General features: G+C 38.2%; 1 protein-coding gene, 2 long non-coding RNA genes and 1 pseudogene across 3 annotated transcripts in view; 1 reads left to right on the top strand and 3 right to left on the bottom strand.

Moving 5' to 3' along the window:
* LOC104743998 lies at positions 300-993 on the bottom strand. Its single transcript, XR_002035104.1, has 3 exons — positions 921-993; positions 692-745; positions 300-335 (listed from the first exon to the last, which is right to left on the bottom strand). It is a non-coding gene; the product is annotated as an uncharacterized LOC104743998 (long non-coding RNA).
* Positions 2,108-2,572, bottom strand: LOC109128792. The gene is made up of 3 exons (XR_002035103.1): positions 2,561-2,572; positions 2,313-2,408; positions 2,108-2,141 (listed from the first exon to the last, which is right to left on the bottom strand). It is a non-coding gene; the product is annotated as an uncharacterized LOC109128792 (long non-coding RNA).
* Positions 3,533-4,971, bottom strand: LOC104743997 (annotated as a pseudogene).
* Positions 9,647-18,337, top strand: part of LOC104742523 (probable E3 ubiquitin-protein ligase RHY1A) — a 12,827-nt gene continuing 4,136 nt past the window's right edge. Inside the window, exons 1-3 of the mRNA XM_019235767.1 lie at positions 9,647-9,952; positions 10,044-10,226; positions 10,504-10,702. Coding sequence (XP_019091312.1) covers positions 9,726-9,952; positions 10,044-10,226; positions 10,504-10,702 — 609 coding nt within the window. The 5' untranslated portion in view covers positions 9,647-9,725. The remainder of the gene's footprint in view (positions 9,953-10,043; positions 10,227-10,503; positions 10,703-18,337) is intronic.

The following is an 18,337-nucleotide window of genomic DNA, read 5'->3' as shown; positions in this document are numbered from 1 at the left end:
TTCCTATGTTTGGATACATGATTTATATATATCCTTATTCTGTTTTCAGTGGCATTTTATGTAATAATCTCTTAATCTATGTCTACTTATTAAAAATGCTTCCCTTTTAATAGTATATTACTTCCCTTTTAATAGTATATAGATAGTAAAAGTATGGAATTTTCTCTGTTTTCTGTCTGAACTACAAATGCTTTGAGCAACTAAGGTCAGAAGTTATAGCCACACACCAAAAGATACCCAAATAATACCAAATCAGGGTCTAAAGTTGGACCTCCTTATTACATCAATCTCTTCTTTGGAAACAGAACAGCTTTAGCCCTGGAGACCAATGATACCTGCAAAATGGTAGACGTAAGGCCAGTCAGTTGATCCTCTGCGGGTCTATTACATTAGGAATGAAACTTAGTATCAGGAACTGTAGTTGTGTGGAATCTCACGAGCCTAAAGTCAATCTCAAGTCACTCCCGAAACAGACAGAAACTATACTGCGTTTTCGGACATAGATGATGTAATAGGGTTATCGATTTTCGGCCAAACCCCAAAATGCAAGATGATATATAAAACAAAGATGAACCCCTGAGCTGCCAGAGAATCAATGGAGTTCAAGATGGGAGTGCTGGTAATGACCCAGTTTCTGATAGATTAATTTTCCACAGGACATGAGAGTAAAATGTGGATTAAAATTACTTACCACAGGCAACACGACAGCCTGCGTTTCCGGTAGCCAAGCTGAGTTCATGGCCTCCTAAAAAAGTAAAAAACAAAACGAGTTCAGGTTAAAGTGTGTTCATAGGATACATGTTGAGTCATAAGCGAGATGCAGTAGATGTCGACTGGATATCCTTTAAACTCAGTTAACATAACAAGGGAACTAGAACAAAAAAAAATCTCCATAAAAAACATTAGACAAATGTAATCACCCTTTCGGAGGCCATCAGGGTCTGCGTGGACAACAACAGCCCTTCCAACAATAGAGTTTGGTCCAGTAAGAGGAATCTTTGGAACAAACACAAAGTGGGTATTGAATTTGGTATTTTAGAAGATGTTGGAGTATTCTTCAAATCACTTGTTATTCAATTGATGATTTTTAAAAATCTATTGAAATCCTATGTTATTCAAATTGAGATTTAAGTAGAATCATATAAAATAATTCACAATCTCTTTTTATTCAATCAATGATTTATAAATTTCACTTAAAATCCATTGTTATTCAAAATATCATAAACTTTTTAGAATTGCTACTTTGGAGGATTTGAAAGACAATTGTTTTTTTTAGTTGAAAAATGTGACCAAGAGAATAACACCCTTTGAGATAGAATTTTGAAAGATTTCAAAGATCTTCTTCCTCTTCCCCTTTTTTATAAGACTTCGACTAAAGGTGCTGCTAATCCACCCGCTGCACCACTAAAATAAGGCTCAAGATCTTAGTACACAATAATCAACAAGCATAAAAAATAATATGCACCCAAATCTTCCGTTTCTCTTATCCTTGTGATGATCATCAAACACGTATGTGCAGTTTTTTTTTGTTGGCTATGTTTTTAGTGCATGTGATGATCATATACATATTATTTTTTGTAAGTTGGACAAACAATAAGATAGATAACGACGTACGTGGCCGAGTTTATACATCTCATCTCACTCCGATCTCATTTTTTTTTGTGTTTAATCATCTTTAAACGATTGATTTCCATGTTAGATATATGTTTTCAGTAGCTGTGATTTGTTTCATCTTTTAAACAAAAACTATGGGTTGACCCCGAACCCCGAAGGCCGATGGAGAACGCTCTAATAATAATCGGGCCATGAGACACGTCATCATGTGAATTTTGTGCTGGGAACGAGGATGACTTGAGAGATCATTGGAAACAAATTTCCTTTTCTTGTGTTGTAAAATATTCTAAAATCACCTAAACTTTATTAGTAAAATCTCACAGAATCACATTTCTTTTCTTTAATTTTTATAGAAAACTCTAAAAACTATTCAAATCTTCTAAACTCTCACCCAAATCTTTCAAAATTCCAAAATATTAAAATCCCACCAAATCCTCTAAAATACAAGTTCAATACCCCCTCTTTGAAAAATGTCTAGAGCAGTTGTGAACAAAATGTGTAGTCAGTGATGGTGAAGGTGGCAGTTCCTGGGAAAAGAAAAACAAAATACTATATGTAACTCCATGAACACTAAAGCTGGTGATAGATGAAAAACGCAACTATGAAAGTAAGACTGCAGAAGCACAATTGAGAGAGAGTAGCAAAAAATATGTCTAAAAAAGATCGAGATGAGGGATAGAGATGTTGAGAAGGGATACCATCGTCTCCAACAGTGATGTTTCCTAGGTCGCCAACATGTCGATTAGCATCCTCTGGGGCACCGTGTGTTTTACCATCAGGGTTGAAATGTGGACCTAGGAAAAGGAAAATGACCAAAAGTTTAGTATCAATTTCAATGACTGAGACGATAACAAGAAAAAAAACCCATAACAAGAACAAAAAGCTCATAAAGTTACCAAGCCAATCAAAATTTCCAGAAAGGTGTTCACAGAGGTATAAGAGTTACCAGTAGACAAACCAAATTTTAATGTACGTGCTCAGAGTACTTCATACTTTTGGCCGTGCCAAAGGATGAGAATCCTCGAAGACTTCACTTGTTGCATTGCAACTTCCACGGCCTTGTTCCACCAGTTAAAATTTGGATGTGAAGTGTTTATGTAATCCATCTGCAAACGGCATTGAAGAAATTAACACCACCAATGAAGCAATCATAACCTCCAGCACTAATAATTTAGTTCACAATTTAAAAGAATGTAATCAATCAAAAACGAGGAAATCACCGCTCAAGAGGAACCAAGATGAGAAAATATCAGTTTAGGCTCCTTATACGCAATACAACAACTCAAATGAAAACAAATTATTGGGAACACAATACAGACCACCATATCAATATATGTTTACTTTCACACCAACTAATTTTGATTGATTAAATTCCAAATAAAATTAATAATTTGTATAAACATAAAGCAATTTCAAACATGTCTAATTAAGTTGATTAAATTACAATTATGTAAAAAATAAATTGTCATGGGGGTTAAATCATAAAATTAAAAATCAAAATAAAATTATACAATCTTAAACACTATAAAAAAAAAAAAATTTTAAATCTAGTTATATTTGACAAAATTTACATACTCCTCCATCCATATTCCCATGATTAAGAACTTAAATCGCATCAAAATTCTTGTGCTGATTTATTAGCTAAAACAGCAGTCTCATGTAATTTTTAATGGTCTTTGTTCCATAATTGTCTGGCTTCTCTACTCTTGTAAACAATGATTATGTCAACGCAAACTAATAAAGTGATTTAGAAGGAAAAAAAAAAGAGTAAGAACTTAAATCGCATATTCGCATGTTGGATTATTTTGATACAAACACATAATATGTTTGGAAAACCCAAAGAAAACACACAAATTGCTTCAATTCATTACAAATTGACTCATACAAATAAATACCATGCATAAATGACTCACTGAGACTATCGGTGCTTAGCCAATGCAGTTTTTTCCTGAGCAACAATAGTTGTTAATTCATGACACGATGAGTCTAAGCTTTTAGGTAAACGACGATGCTTCATCAAGTCAACGATGCGGTTTTTCATGACGACTGTTTTTAGCCAACGGGTCTCGACTTCATCTTCTCGACCCATGCGGCTACATTGGGACGCGAATAGATCAAGTTTTTCAGCTCTTGTTCTTCCGTGTTCAACAAGTAATCAATCAGCGGAAGATGATGAAGATCTGCTAAAGTGAAGCTTTCGCCCGCCAAGTATGGAAACTAGGCTACATCAACCAATTCAATTACGTTTTTTAACTGATCAATATATATGTTTAAACACGTCTCGTAGAAATTTAAGGCCAGTTAGAAATTCTGTAACGGCCGTTTAACGCTGTTAAGTCTCGGGTTGAAATCTACTAACGATTTAAAGATAAAGTTTTATTTGACAACAATTTAATATATCGTGTATTTTTGTTCCAATTAAAAACTATTGGGTATTAAACGTCCAAATAAAAATAAGTTGAAGTTTTTTTAAGAAATTTTCCTTTTAAATTATTGTTTCGAAACTTAGCTATAAGACTAACAAAGAAATATATTAAAAATGTATTGAACATGTAATTTTTTGCAAAACCATAAAAAAACCGCTAGACCATTCAAATCCAAGATTTAAAATAAAATTATAGAATAGGAGACAAGATTAATACCAGAAAGTTTGAGATCTCCATCTTCGAGAACCGGGACTTCACCTAATGGCTGCAAAAATTGGAAGGAAATTAATGGTAGTCATTCATACACCTGAAGTTAAATCTGGTAGATGTAATAGTTAAGAGTTATGTATGAGTTTGTTTATACATTGAGAGTAGGGAGAAAGGTTTTGGTTTTGGATTCACCAGCAATCCAGTCTACGAATACAAGTTGGAAGTCAAGACCTTTTTCATTGATACCAAATTTGGAAGTCAAGACCTTTCTCGTGTAGCCGAATTTAGATAAAAACCTTCCACAGTGGAGCCATTTCTTTGTCCATGCACTAGCGTAGTTTTATTATCTAGTCCGATTGTGATATCCGTATTTATATCCATTATCACCCTTAATTTTCAAAAGGAGTATATATTAGAAACCTTTCAGCCTTCTAAGAGTTGCTTATGGAGATTGATAGTTGGATTATTAACTGTCTGTCAGACTCATTAACTCGATAACAACCAAAAGATGAGTTCATTAACAAAGTGGGAAATTTTTATTTATCTTAAACCAACTTGTAAACTGCAACTAGTACATTGACTTAGTTAACTGACAAAACAATTAATGGACTTCAACTGAATAGGCCCAAACTTATTTGGGCTTCTTACCTCACTTGTCGATACGACGACACCGTTTGAAGAAATGTCTTCCTTCAGACAACAACGAGTGGGATGACGTCATCTTTTCACTGCAGTTTCCAGTTACACGAGGTATCCTATAAAACATGGCCACACATCTGAAATTTAATAATGTACCTTTAGCTATACTAACTATATGTTTGGCATGCCTACATATATCAAGTATATGACATTATGTATTTCACATCATGGACATAAAAAATCGGTTAACCGTGTGATTTCCCCGACAACGACTGGCGTTGACTCAACAGAATCATCATCGGACAAAACTGAAACCCGATCCGGATTCCTGCGACCCAACTAAAAAATCAGACCCGGTGCAATTTTTGTTTTGGATCGATTTTTATTGGGCTTTTATATGTTAATAAAACAGGCCCATGATCGATTAATTCCATTGTTTTTGGTAAAAATGAGAATCGACGGAAACAGAAAAAGTTAAAAAGTTTTATCCTCAAAATCGAAGAAGTGTCGAAGAGATCCCCTTTTCAATTAGGGTTTTTACTGGTACGAAATGCAGTGAAATATTTGCTGGAAATCTAAATAAAGAAGGAATCGGCTGTTGATTCTCGTCCCAATGAGGTAAATTTGGATGTTTGCTGTTGATTTTTAACTTTTTTTATGTTGTTTTGAATAAGTGGGAACAAGTGGGAAAGTGGAGTTGTTGTCGGAAAGATTCTCCTTTATATGTTATTGTCGGGTTATCTCTGGTTATTGTCGAGTATTGTTGTCTGGCTGTGTGGCCTTAGTTACATTGTTTATAACAACATGTCTCGTTTGTCTCTGAATTATATATCATTTTTTGTAGTGAAAAAATCACAGTGAAAGTGAATTGCCATCATTCGGGCCAATTCACAACAGACAATGGAGTGTTGAAGTACATCGATGGAGTTATTGAAGTTTTTGAGGTTGATTCAGTGACAATTTTTCAAGACGTATTGCTAAAAATGCTTGCGAAAAGAGTCAACAACCTTGGGAGAATGTGGTACAAGCTACCATTCGAAGAAGTATCAGATAAGCAGCCTCTGTGGGAGAATGTTGATAGCAATAAGAATAAATTGGTGTCAAAAGGTCGTTGGATGGGAGAGGTGGACATCTTCTTTGAAAAGGCACATGAAGAAAAAGAAAAAGAAAAAGAAAAAGCCATTGTAGATGCTGAGATAGTTCTTCCAGATAATCAGAGTGGTGATGATAGTGAGGATGGTAAATCGGATGCAGGTTTATCCGAACCGGATGAGTCAGATGATGAAGATGAGATTGTGGACGATGATGCTGGTATTGCAGAGGAGGATATTCAAGTATTCAACAATGAAAATTATGAGGAACAAATTTCGGATGATGATGAAGTATATCCTGCAACGGATGATGAATTTGGCGATGAAGAAGAGCAAGCAGAGAGATTGGTTAAGAAAGGCTTACCTGATGGTGTGTTTAGTTTGAGGCAGGTCTTTTGTAGTGGAAGTGACTTTAAGAAGAACATCATCAGATACATTTTGAAGACAAGGCGTAATGTGGTGTATTCTAGGTGGGAGAAGGACAAGCTTGAATGTGTTTGTAAAGGAAAAGGGTGTACTTGGAACATTTATTGTTCTATAGAGAACCCGGTTGGCAAGTGGATGGTGAAGCGTTACAATAGTGAGCATCTTTATCATCCAACAGGAAGGTGTGAAACGATAAAGACTCCTATAATCGCCTATCTGTTCTTCGAAGATATTAGAAGAGATCTAGAGATGAGTGGTCCAGAAATAAAAGATGAGATGAAGAGGAGGTACAACATCATTATCTCACCAAACCAAGCTAAAGTTGCAAGAAGGAAGATATTTGATAAGCTGCAAGCTGAGTGTGATGAGCAATTTTCAAGGTTAAGGGACTATGAGCTGCAACTATGGACTAGCAATCTACACACTACGGTGGAGATTAATACGACTAATAGGGATGATGGCAGTGAGGCATTTCATCAAATATATATTTTTCTTGAGGCATTGAGGAGTTCTTGGAAGCAGTATTGTAGACCAATCATTGGTTTGGATGGTACCTTCTTGAAGAACGCTACGCAAGGGATGATGCTTACTGCCATAGGAAGGGACCCTAATAATCAGATATTTCCAATAGCATGGGTTGTAGTTGATTGTGAGAACAATCCCAATTGGGAATGGTTTATTCGAAAACTAAAAGAAGACTTGAGCTTGGGGTTAGGTGAGAACATCACCTTGATTTCAGATATGCATAACGGATTGATTCATGGTGTTGCTACGGAGTTGCCAATGGCAGAGCATCGTGCTTGTGCTAGACACATATATGGAGCCATCAAGAGAGATCACAAGACAAACATGTTGAAGCCATTGTTTTGACGAGGTGCAAGCAGTTACAACAAAGCGGATTATAAAGAAAATTTGGCTATATTCAAGGAGTTCAATCCGCAGGCTTATAAAACTCTACTATGAAAGGATCCAAGTTCATGGTGTCGAGCATTTTTTAGGGTTGGTTGTTGTTGTGCGGATACACACAACAATCACACTGAGTCGTATAATAGAACTTTGAAGATTGCAAGGAGGAAGCCGTTTGTCCAGATGTTAGAGCTTATAAGAAGGGATGTTATGCAAAGGGTTACGAACCGGTCTATCATTACTGAGAAAGAAGCTGCAAAATTCACAAAAAAGCAAGGAAAGAGCTGGAGAAATCTTGTGAAAAAGCTCAATATTGTGCATTGATTTCTAGCACTGGTGGAGAGTATGAGATTGTTGAATTTGGGATTGGATATGCAGTGAGTTTGAACAAGCATGAATGTGCATGCAGGAAATGGGATTTAACGGGTATACCTTGTCGTCATGCCGTATGTGCAATCAGAGAACTGAGTCTGGAAGTCGAAGACTATATATCAGACTACTATTTGAGGGAGAAATGGAAGGGAACATATAGAAGAGGACTGCGGCCTGTGAATGGAGTTAAGTTTAGGAAGATTTTGGAAAACCACGAATCGTTGCACCTCCTTATAAACGCCCTGCAGGGAGACCAAAGGGAAAAGCCAGGATCAAGGGACTAAATGAATCACCTCACAAAAAGAAGAGTGAGACAAAGGTTGATCGAAAAGGAAGAATAGTGCATTGTGGTTTATGTGGTGTACCAGGACGTAATTCACGAAAGTGTCCTCATGAGGTATTCGTGATGTCCATTTGATTTGTTTACATTTTGGTACATATGGATAATCAGTTGTTTTTGTTTTTTTTTTTGTCTCCGGAGAGTAGGGCAAAGAGAAGGAAGCTTACAGAGACGACCCCTCTATTGGAAGCTCAAGACCAATCGGAAATGGGAGCAGCATTGGCAGCCATAGAGAATCAAGATCAGGCGGCAATGGAGGCAGCATTGGTAGCCATGGAGAATCAAGATCAAGATGTTGTTGAAGTGCAAGATGTGTCATCGACAGCACCACAAGGAAGTCAAGTTGTTAGTTTCTGATTTGGTAACTGAGATTGCAAGGAGCAGTTATTTGGATATTAAAACATTGTCATTGGGTTTAATTGGGTTTAGTATGTTTATCTAAAACCCTTAAATCGGCTAAGCTTGTTAATTAACTGTCATTGGGTATTGTTGGGTTTCCTTTTGGTAATTTGTTTTATTAAAACATGACAGTAAAGCTTATTCTGTTGTAATCCTTGTACCATCCAAACAAAAAGGATTACATAGTTTAGTCATTACATTTCTAGCCATTACAGGACCAATCCTACAAATCAACTTCAAACATCAATAAAAACTACTTCACCTATCCAAGTATGATGCAAATACGATGAAATACATAGTCATTATTGAGACCAAACTCAACCAAGTACGATGACTCCAATTGCACATACAAGCAAGCCTGTCAAACACGTGATATAGATGTGTTGACGAGACACCAATGCTTCCATATCATCAATCTTCTTCTTCTGCAGCTGATGTGTCTCTAAATCACCCTTAAGCTCTATGATTGTTGTTGGTAGTTGACTGATTATCTTATTCTTCTCACTAATTTCTGCTTGAGCTTCGACCAATGATGTTCTCGCCCAGCCTTTCACTTCTTCTTCATCAACCCAACTAAAGTACTTACAATGACCATTACCACCTTCATACACACATCAAACAACTGCTAAATCAACATATCTACTCACCTCAATATTTTTCGAAATACAAGCAATACATACCTTGTACAGCTCACACCCGAGGAACCTTCGATTAGGATTTCTCACCGTTTTTTATACGAATATCTTCACCGGCAATCCACAGTGACAAACTTGCCCCACTCTAGTAGACCTGCTACTCATGCTACTAGAAGATTCCGAGCTTAATTCCATCTTTGTTGATTTGGGAAAAAATATGAGAAATTGGATTAATCAATCTTGGGCCTGTTTTATTAACAGATAAAAGCCCAATAAAAATTGATCCAAAACAAAAATTGCACCGGGTCGGATTTTTTAGTTGGGTCGCAGGAGTCCGGGTCGGTTTCAGTTTTGTCCGGTGATGGTTCCGTTGAGTCAACGCCGGTCGTTGTCAGGGGAAATCACATGGTTAACCGATTTTTATGTCCATGATGTAAAACACATAACATCATATACTTGATGTATGTGGGCATGCCAAACATATAGTTGGTGTAGTTAGGAGCACATTATTAAACTTGGGATGTGTGGCATGTTTTGCAGCATACCTCTTGTAGCTGGCCATCTTTTTTTCCGCAATGCTCTCTGTCTCTCTCTCCTCCTTATCTCATCGTCTCTGCACTTGTTTCAGAGATCATATTAACGAACGAATTCGGTGATTGATCGGTGCATGACGAGCGCATCAGAGCTGTTCTCTACACGAAGATCTCGTCCAGGTCGATCCGACCCGGATTTAGAATCTGATACTTCTTCTTATCGATACCACTCACACAATCATCATCGCCATCTCGGTACCCATCACCATAACCAACATCATGATTCTGACGGCTGTGATCTTCTCCGAAGACCCACTCCACGTCTCCGACGCTTCTGTCACCATACTGTTAAGTTTCCTTCCTCCAAAGAGTAGTTTCAATAGTCGTATGAATGTTTTAATGAATCTGATCCAATTTATTAAAATCTCGCCTAATATTTGAATTCAATAACGTAAACCTATTTGTGATGTTCAAGGCACCGCTCAGTATTTGAATCCTGACAGTAGTACTAATACTGAAACTCAGAGTGGCAGCTTTGTAAACCTAAGTGGATCCGAGAGGCTTCCTGGAGCTGTTCTGCTTGCAAGGGCAAGACTTTTCGAAAGATTGAGAGGTGTTTCTTTGTCTGGTAACAGGTCTGTAAAATTCTAGAGTTTTACTTGATGTGTGCACTCGAGTCCGATTTTAGTTTTTTTTTCTAAAGATGATTGCTTTCGGCTGATCACAATTCTGGTTTTGATTTGCTCTTGATTCTTGTTAGAATTGGTTAAGACTTTAGCGGGAACATTAGTATTTGTGGATTCTTGTTAGTTGGTACTACGTGTATACTTAACGATCTTTAAGGATCTTATTTTCACAACTTGGGGGTACTGAAGTTGTATGGTGTCAACTTTGTCTTTTTTTCTGATTCAGTCGAAGCAACAGAGTATCATTGGGAGCTGAGCAAAGGGAGTCCTCATTTCATTCTACAGATGTTGATCCAATTTTTCAACTAGAAGGGCTTCAAGTGACCAATGAATGTAACAAGAAACCGCAAGGTCTTACTCAGGATGCTATTAACTGTTTACACCAGCAAACTTTTAGCTCAGCCGAAGTTAAAACTGAGATGAGAGTGATGAGCTCATAAGAGTATAAGAGAGGTAAAAGAGAACACGTGCAAACAAGAATACACGTGAGAATGAAGCTGGAGTGAAGAAGAAGTTAGTTATGTTTCCATAACAAACTACGTTAGGACCTTTAGTATAAATAGGGGTTGTGGCATTCATTGGTGAGTCATGTTGAAGGTTGTGTGTTGTTGAAGCTTCTCCTGCGTGAGAAGGGAGCTTGCGTGCTCTGTTACGGTGTGATAGGTGATTGAGAACTGTAACTCAATCTCTATCAATTGGTGCGTTAGTGACAACCGATCGACCGAAATCGCAATCAGATGACCAAGATGATACTCGATTCGCAGTTGTCGCCGATTCAATCAGAGGTTTCGCCGGAGTCCGATGAAGATCCTATTCCGAGGAAAGACTGAGATCGAAGACGATGCAACAAACAGTGGATCAAATCCTGCTTCGTCTTCCACCGTTAGATACGAATCGCGATTCACCGGAGCTGTGATTGAAGGATTCTCAGAAATTTCACGATCAGGTACCAAATTCTTTCGCGGAACCACGCCGTAGTGAGTTAGGTCCTGGATCTCGTAAGAATTTGTTGCAAAATGTTGAGATGCCTGTGTTTCGTGGTGAATACATATATAGCTGTCTCTCGTGTGTGGAACAATACTTTCGCATTGAGAAATTTTCAGAGGTTGAGATATGGGAGTTCGTCTCTATACATTTGGCGGGTGAGGCATTAGCTTGGTATACTAGGCAGATTAACAACTCTAGATTTGAGAATTGGAGTCAGTTCAAATCCATATTGTTTCAGCGATTTGGTACTCCATGTATAAGAGGTCCAAGTATGCGTTTATTTTGCATCAAATAGAAGGGCACAATGGCTGAGTATGTGCATCAGTTTGAATATTTATCTGTCAAGTCACAGGGTTAGATGATCGTAAGCTTCAGGGGATTTTTATGTGTGGATTAACACAAGAAATGCAGGAAATGGTGCATGTGAAGAAGCCTCAAACCTTATCGGAGATGATTGCTTTTGCAAGGTCCATGGAGTCTAATGAAGAGGAATTGTGTCTGATTAGTGATTCGATTCAGAAGCCTGCATTGTACTGTCATGATGACTCAAAGTCTGTTCAATACCTTCCAGTGGAGTCACAGACGAAAACACCAGTTGTGGAAGAAATTAATGAGCAATTTGTTGCCTATGGAGAAGTTGTCCCGGTATCTTTTCTTGAGACTGATATATTGCAGCCTCCTGCCCACCAAATGTTTGCTCTCAGGCCTAAAAGACTTCGAGATAAGAGGAAGCTAAATTTGTCCCCCAAGACCTCGATGTTTAAGTTCAAAACTGCAGCACAGTATGAGAATGGGTGATATATCATGGTTTTTAGGTGTTTTTAGCCATGATATAAGTCTTATTTATAGAGTCTTTTTGGTATTTTTTAGAGTCTTTTGAGTCTTTATAGGATTTAACATAGATGGGAGCATAATGAAGCTAAATAAGAAGATTTGGAGCTTAATCAAGCATTGAGGCTGAAGTTACGAAGTTGGGAGACAAATTCAGAGGATGCATCGATCGATGCTACCTTAGTGTCGATCGATGTTGGACCAAAGAAGAAATCGGAAGTTTTCCCACAAGTTTTGAAGATTTACAAAGCTGCCCCAAAGTCTTCCATATTTGCATCATTAGTCCCTGGACGTTTTTAGGAATATATATAGGATTTTGATGGTCATTGTGGAGACCTAAGCTTTAATTTTCCTGCAACTTTTTAGAGAGCAACCCTGTGAGATTTTGAGAGTTTTGAAGAGAGAGATCTGCTTTGAGAGAAGAATTCTTGAACTCCCTTTTACTCTTTAAATTTCAATTGCTTATTATTCAGAAAATATGTTTTGTTCTTCATTAAACATGTCTGAGTAGTTCGCTTGTTAGGTTTAGGGTTATTCATAGGGTTTTTATGATTTATTAGATCTGTTATTTTTAGGATTTTTTATCTTTCTAGATCTTCATCTTAGGTTGTTCTTCATATTAATTCTTGATTGATCACCTAGAATTAATATCTAGGAAAATAAATTGATATGAGAATATAATTGATTTTCCTGATAAAACCTTTTGATGAGCAAAATTATTTCCTGCAAAGAGTTTTGATTTAATAATTTTGTTAACAATCTAAACTTGTTTTTAAAGCTGATTTATTACCTACCTAGAATTTTGCAAAGAGATTTGGATTTTCTGGTTTTAAATTTAGATAATATTTGCAGTGAGAATTGATTTATTTTACCAAGAGTTTAGAGTTCTAGATCTGATCTTAATTGCTTGAATCATAATTTATTGATTGATTTAATATTTCATAAATTCCTGAGAAATTCCCTAGGCCTAGCTTTTTAATTCTTTGAATTTACAACACTTTTACATTCTGTTTTGCATTGTATTTAATTTAATATTTTGATTTAGCATAATTAAAAGATTCATAAGTCTATTGTTTGATCTAGAGTCTCTGTGGATTCGACCCCTAGAGTATTACAACTGCAAGGCTGTTAGTATCATTAGGGTATTACAATTTGATCATATCAAATTTTGGCGCCGTTGCCGGGGACTCTTTTGATTCACCATTAGATTAACATCTTTGATTTTGTCTAGATTTTTATTTTTCTGTTTTACTCACACGCTTTTGTTTCTTTTCACTTGTGTGTTTCAGGTACATGCCTAAGCCTAGCACCAGGAAAAATCCTACTGGTCCAGTTGTTAAGCTTTCAAACCAAGAGTTAGGGCAACTAGAGCGTGATAACACAAAAGCAGCCAAGTCAGTGAAGATGGTCAAAACACTCATATTGAGACCTGATGAGGCTGGAGTTTTGAAGGATCAAGAGGGCAATGTGTACAACGAGCAAGGCCAGAAACTTGATGCTGAAGGACGGGTTATTCAGGAAGAACTCGTCGTGGCCGATGAGAATGCACGTGGCGTCGAGCGATGCAACGATGGCGTCGATCGACGCAACCTGGATGGCATCGACCGACGCAACCTTAGCGTCGATCGGTGCAATGCCAGGGCCGATGCGGATAATGTTCAGAGGCGACAGGATGACAATGGAGATCTTGTCAAGACTCTTGCGGACTTCAATAGGCCAGACTTATTCTATGAGAACCGCTCCGCAATTGTCCCTCCTCCATTCCCAAGGAATGATTTTGAGCTGAAGCCTGCCTACTTCGCTCTTGTTGGACAAAGGCCATTCCAGAACTTGCCGCATGAGAAGCCTCTAGACCATATTGAGCACTTTGAGGATATAGTCACCAGCATCAAGGCTAATGGAGTCACAGAGGACTATCTCTACTGCAAGCTTTTCCCCTACTCTCTTGCTGGGGAAGCTTCTCATTGGCTAAGGCAGCTCAAACCAGGATCTCTGACAACCTGGCATGACATCAAGGTGGCGTTCTTGAACTACTTCTATGATGATGCGATGTCTGATGAGCTGAGGATTAAGCTCTCTACCTTTAGACAAGGACCTGCTGAATCTTACAAAGCTGCTTGGTTAAGGTTCAAGGCATACCAGAGAGACTGTCTGCATCATGGGTTCTCAGAGGTGCAGCTGATTAGTATCTTCTTCAGTGGTATTGATTGGAGGTATCAGATGGCTTTGGATGCTGCTAGTGATGGGAACTTCAAGACAAGGTACCCAGATGATGCTGAAAATTTGATAGAGAGGCTAGCATCAAGCAACAGTACCAAGAATGCAGACTTAGAGCGGAGAAGAGCACATGAAGGTAATGGTTCAAATCAGTTTGCTGCGGTGAATGCTAAGCTGGATACAATCCACAATCTTCTTGTGGGAAAGAAGTCTGTTCATGTTGCTGAAGATGTTGAGACTTTTGAGCCAAAACCAGAGATTACAGAAGATGTCAACTATGTGAATGGAGCTGGGTATCAAAATCAGAGATTTGGTCAGAAGAATTCATTCTCAGGAAATCCAAACAGCAACTTCACAAGGACCTATGGATCTTCTTCTTACCAACCCCTCCCTCCACCCAATTCAGAAAGCAAGATGGAATCAATGATTGAGCAGATTCTTCAAGGTCAACAGAAGTTAACAGTAGACTTCTATGGGAAGATTGATTCTGCATACACTGAGCTGACTGGAAAGTTTGAAGCTTAAAACACTCATGTCAAGAAGCTGGAGAATCAAGTGATGCAGACTGTTGGGTCTGTTAAAAGACAAGAGAAACTTCTTTCTAGAAGAATAGAGAACCCCAACCATGCTTGTAATGCAATTTTGGTGAAGGAAGTAAACGATGATACGGTAGTGGATGTTGCATCGACCGATGCAGCTGCAAAGCACCGATCGACGCAACCCTCAGTGGTCGTAGAAGAGTTGAATTTGCGAGACAGCATCGACCGATGCAACTCAAGCATCGACCGATGCAACTCAAGCATCGACCGATGCAATGTCCAGGCCGAGAAGGAAGTTATGAAAGCTCCAATTCCAGTTGCTGAGAGAGTGTACAAGCCTAAAGTCCTTTTCCCTAAGCCTAGGAGGTCTAAGCAGGAGACTAAAGAAGCAAGATGCAAAGCTATGATGGACAAGGTGATGATAGAGATGCCTTTGGTTGATGCAGTGAAGTTTTCTCCTGGTATTAAGCGATATGTCAAGAGAATGGTCACCAATGGTTTGAGTCCTGAGGAAGGAGCATTGCTTACCAAGGATGTCAGCTCAATTCTGTTGAAGCAGCCTCCACAGAGAAAGAAAGAAAAGAAGCAGCAAATGGTTGTCTCACAGGAAGTAAGTGCAGTGATTCAAAGTAGGATTGCAGAGAAGTTACCAGATCCTAGAAGCTTTGTGCTTGATTGTTCTATATCTGCAGCACGGTTTGCTCATTCTCTTTGCGATCTCGGCTCTAGTATCAACCTGATGCCACATTTCGTTGCTGTGAGACTTGGGATGTCAGATTTCAAGCCAACTAAGATATCTCTTATCTTAGCTGATCGATCGAGAAGGATTCCTAAAGGTGTCTTGGAAGATATTCCGATTCAGATTGGAGATTGCATGATTCTCACTGACTTTGTGGTGCTGAAATATGACCAAGAGCCTAATGATCCTCTCATCTTAGGACGCTCTTTCTTGGCTACAGCTGGTGCCATCATAGATGTGAGGCAGGGACACATATCTCTGAATGTGGATGATTTGGTCATGAACTTTGAGATGGAAAAGCTAAGAAGAATTCCTACTATTGATGGTCAGACATTTTCTGTGGAGGTTGTTTCTGATCCGAATATAGAGCTTCATGAAGACATTACTGCTGGGTATGTCAAAGAGATGGAGACTGTTGAGAAAATTGCTGAGGAAAGTTGCAGAATCGTCGAAGAAACACGAGTTGCAGACCAAGCATCGATCGACACACCTCCACGAGAACGACCAGACTTGTCCACAACCGAAGATTCTCGAGTTGATTCCTTAGCTGCAAGTCCTAGACCGGTTGTAAAGCTGAAATCTCATCATTCTACAGCCAAGAACCCACAGGTAAGTCAAAGGTATGCATCTTCACCTAAATCTTCTCCTATCATCAATAAGAATTTCAAAGGTACAAAAACTATTTTGCAGTTAACCAAGCCACAAGATTATCGTAGAGCGCTTGCTTCTTCTGTTGATGATTTTGCAGGACTTAAAAGAAAGCCACCCATTCCTCCGTCCTGCCCTGCTCATGATCCTCACATCCTTGGCAGATCTCATGCACCTACTGCCTACACACCACCTTAGATGCAGAGGACATTCTCTCGGAAGCATTCATTGCCATGTTCCAATCCACCGGATGCCTGAAATCCGACACAGTCAAGCTAATGACTGAAAACAAGCGCTTAGTGGGAGGCAACCCACTCATAGGTTTTTTTTTCCACTTTGAGCCATTTTTATTCTTGCTTTGAGTCAGTTTGAATTTGTATTGAATTATGAACTTCTATCTATCATGTTGCGTTTAATCTTGTGTTTGAGTGATTCTTAGCAGTGCTAACATCCAAGGAATGAGAGAAACATAGATTGATCGCAGCTAACTCAGGAGTAATGTTCGAATTCTCTGCATCTACAGTGTGCATCGACCGACACACCATCAGCATCGGTCGACACAGAACATCCAGTTTGGTAACACGTTTTTGTTCACAATTTCAATACTTATTCATTTTTGTTTATTTTTATTCGCCAATCTCTTACTTGATAACACTGGGGACAGTGTTGTTTAAGTCTGGGGGAGGCAGTTACTAACTATGTTTTTGTTTTTGAAAAAAAAAATGTTTTATTGAGTCAAAATTTTGTTGGGAACTATGATTTTTCTTTTTAGTGTACTGCCTTGGTTGGTTAATGCTGCAAATTGAATCCAGAATCCGACTAATGAAAAATCCAAAGGCTGACCAGTGAACCAAAAATATCCAAATTTCCAACAGAATCCACAAAAGCCTGAGGTAATTTCTGTGCTTTTCTTTTTACCTCATCAAGGAGATTAATGTTCATCGAGCTTGACTCCTTGTTCATACCTGGCAAGTAAGATTTCAAAAGAAAAAAATGGTACTCCTCTCCCTTATTTAAAGTTTGAAATATTTTTCCTGAGAGCTTTGTTTAAAAAAAAAAAAGAGAATAAAAGATGAGATGATTTTGATCAGTTTAGAGAGGTAGGTAAATTACCTGTGACCTCATTATTCTACTCTTGAGTCAAATGATCACACAAAGCTTGGAAGTGAGGGGTAGGTAAATTACCGATGACCCCATTATTCGCCTACAACTTTGAGAAAAAAAAAGAAGAAGATAAAAATAATAAAGCAAAGCTCTAAGGAAGATTAAAAAGAATAAGTCTTGGGGGGGGAGAAAGAGTACCACATGTTGTAAAAGATATATCTTGCTTGTTATGGTATTGTACGGGAATGAGTCTAGAAGGTTCTTGACATTGATCAAATTGATGAGTCCCACCGATGAAGGCTTAATGGAGGAAGTAGTGGAATTTGGCTTGAATTTGGGATGCTATGAAAGTCAACGGAGAAGTACATGGTGGTTCGATTTGGATTTATATGCTAAGCATATGGATTATGGTTAGGATGATCATGGCATTACTTTAAAAAGAAAATGAGTTTCTGCGTTTTCAAACCTCTATACAGGTTTAAGTTTATGTTTTGATTGAGGGCAAGCAAAGGCTAAGTCTGGGGGAGTTGATATATCATGGTTTTTAGGTGTTTTTAGCCATGATATAAGTCTTATTTATAGAGTCTTTTTGGTATTTTTTAGAGTCTTTATAGGATTTAACATAGATGGGAGCATAATGGAGCTAAATAGGAAGATTTGGAGCTTAATCAAGCATTGAGGCTGAAGTTACGAAGTTGGGAGACAAATTCAGAGGATGCATCGATCGATGCTACCTTAGTGTCGATCGATGTTGGACCAAAGAAGAAATCGGAAGTTTTCCCACAAGTTTTGAAGATTTACAAAACTGCCCCAAAGTCTTCCATATTTGCATCATTAGTTCCTGGACGTTTTTAGGAATATATAGGATTTTGATGGTCATTGTGGAGACCTAAGCTTTAATTTTCCNCCAGGCCCTTGGGAGGAAGACATGTCCATATACTCCAGCGGTTTTGTTTTTCTAACGCTTGAGGGCAAGCGGCATTTCAAAGGGGGGA

The sequence above is a fragment of the Camelina sativa genome, chromosome 14, assembly GCF_000633955.1.
Source record: "Camelina sativa cultivar DH55 chromosome 14, Cs, whole genome shotgun sequence".
NCBI classification, from domain to species: domain Eukaryota; kingdom Viridiplantae; phylum Streptophyta; class Magnoliopsida; order Brassicales; family Brassicaceae; genus Camelina; species Camelina sativa.
This window is presented reverse-complemented; position numbering and strand designations above follow the sequence as displayed.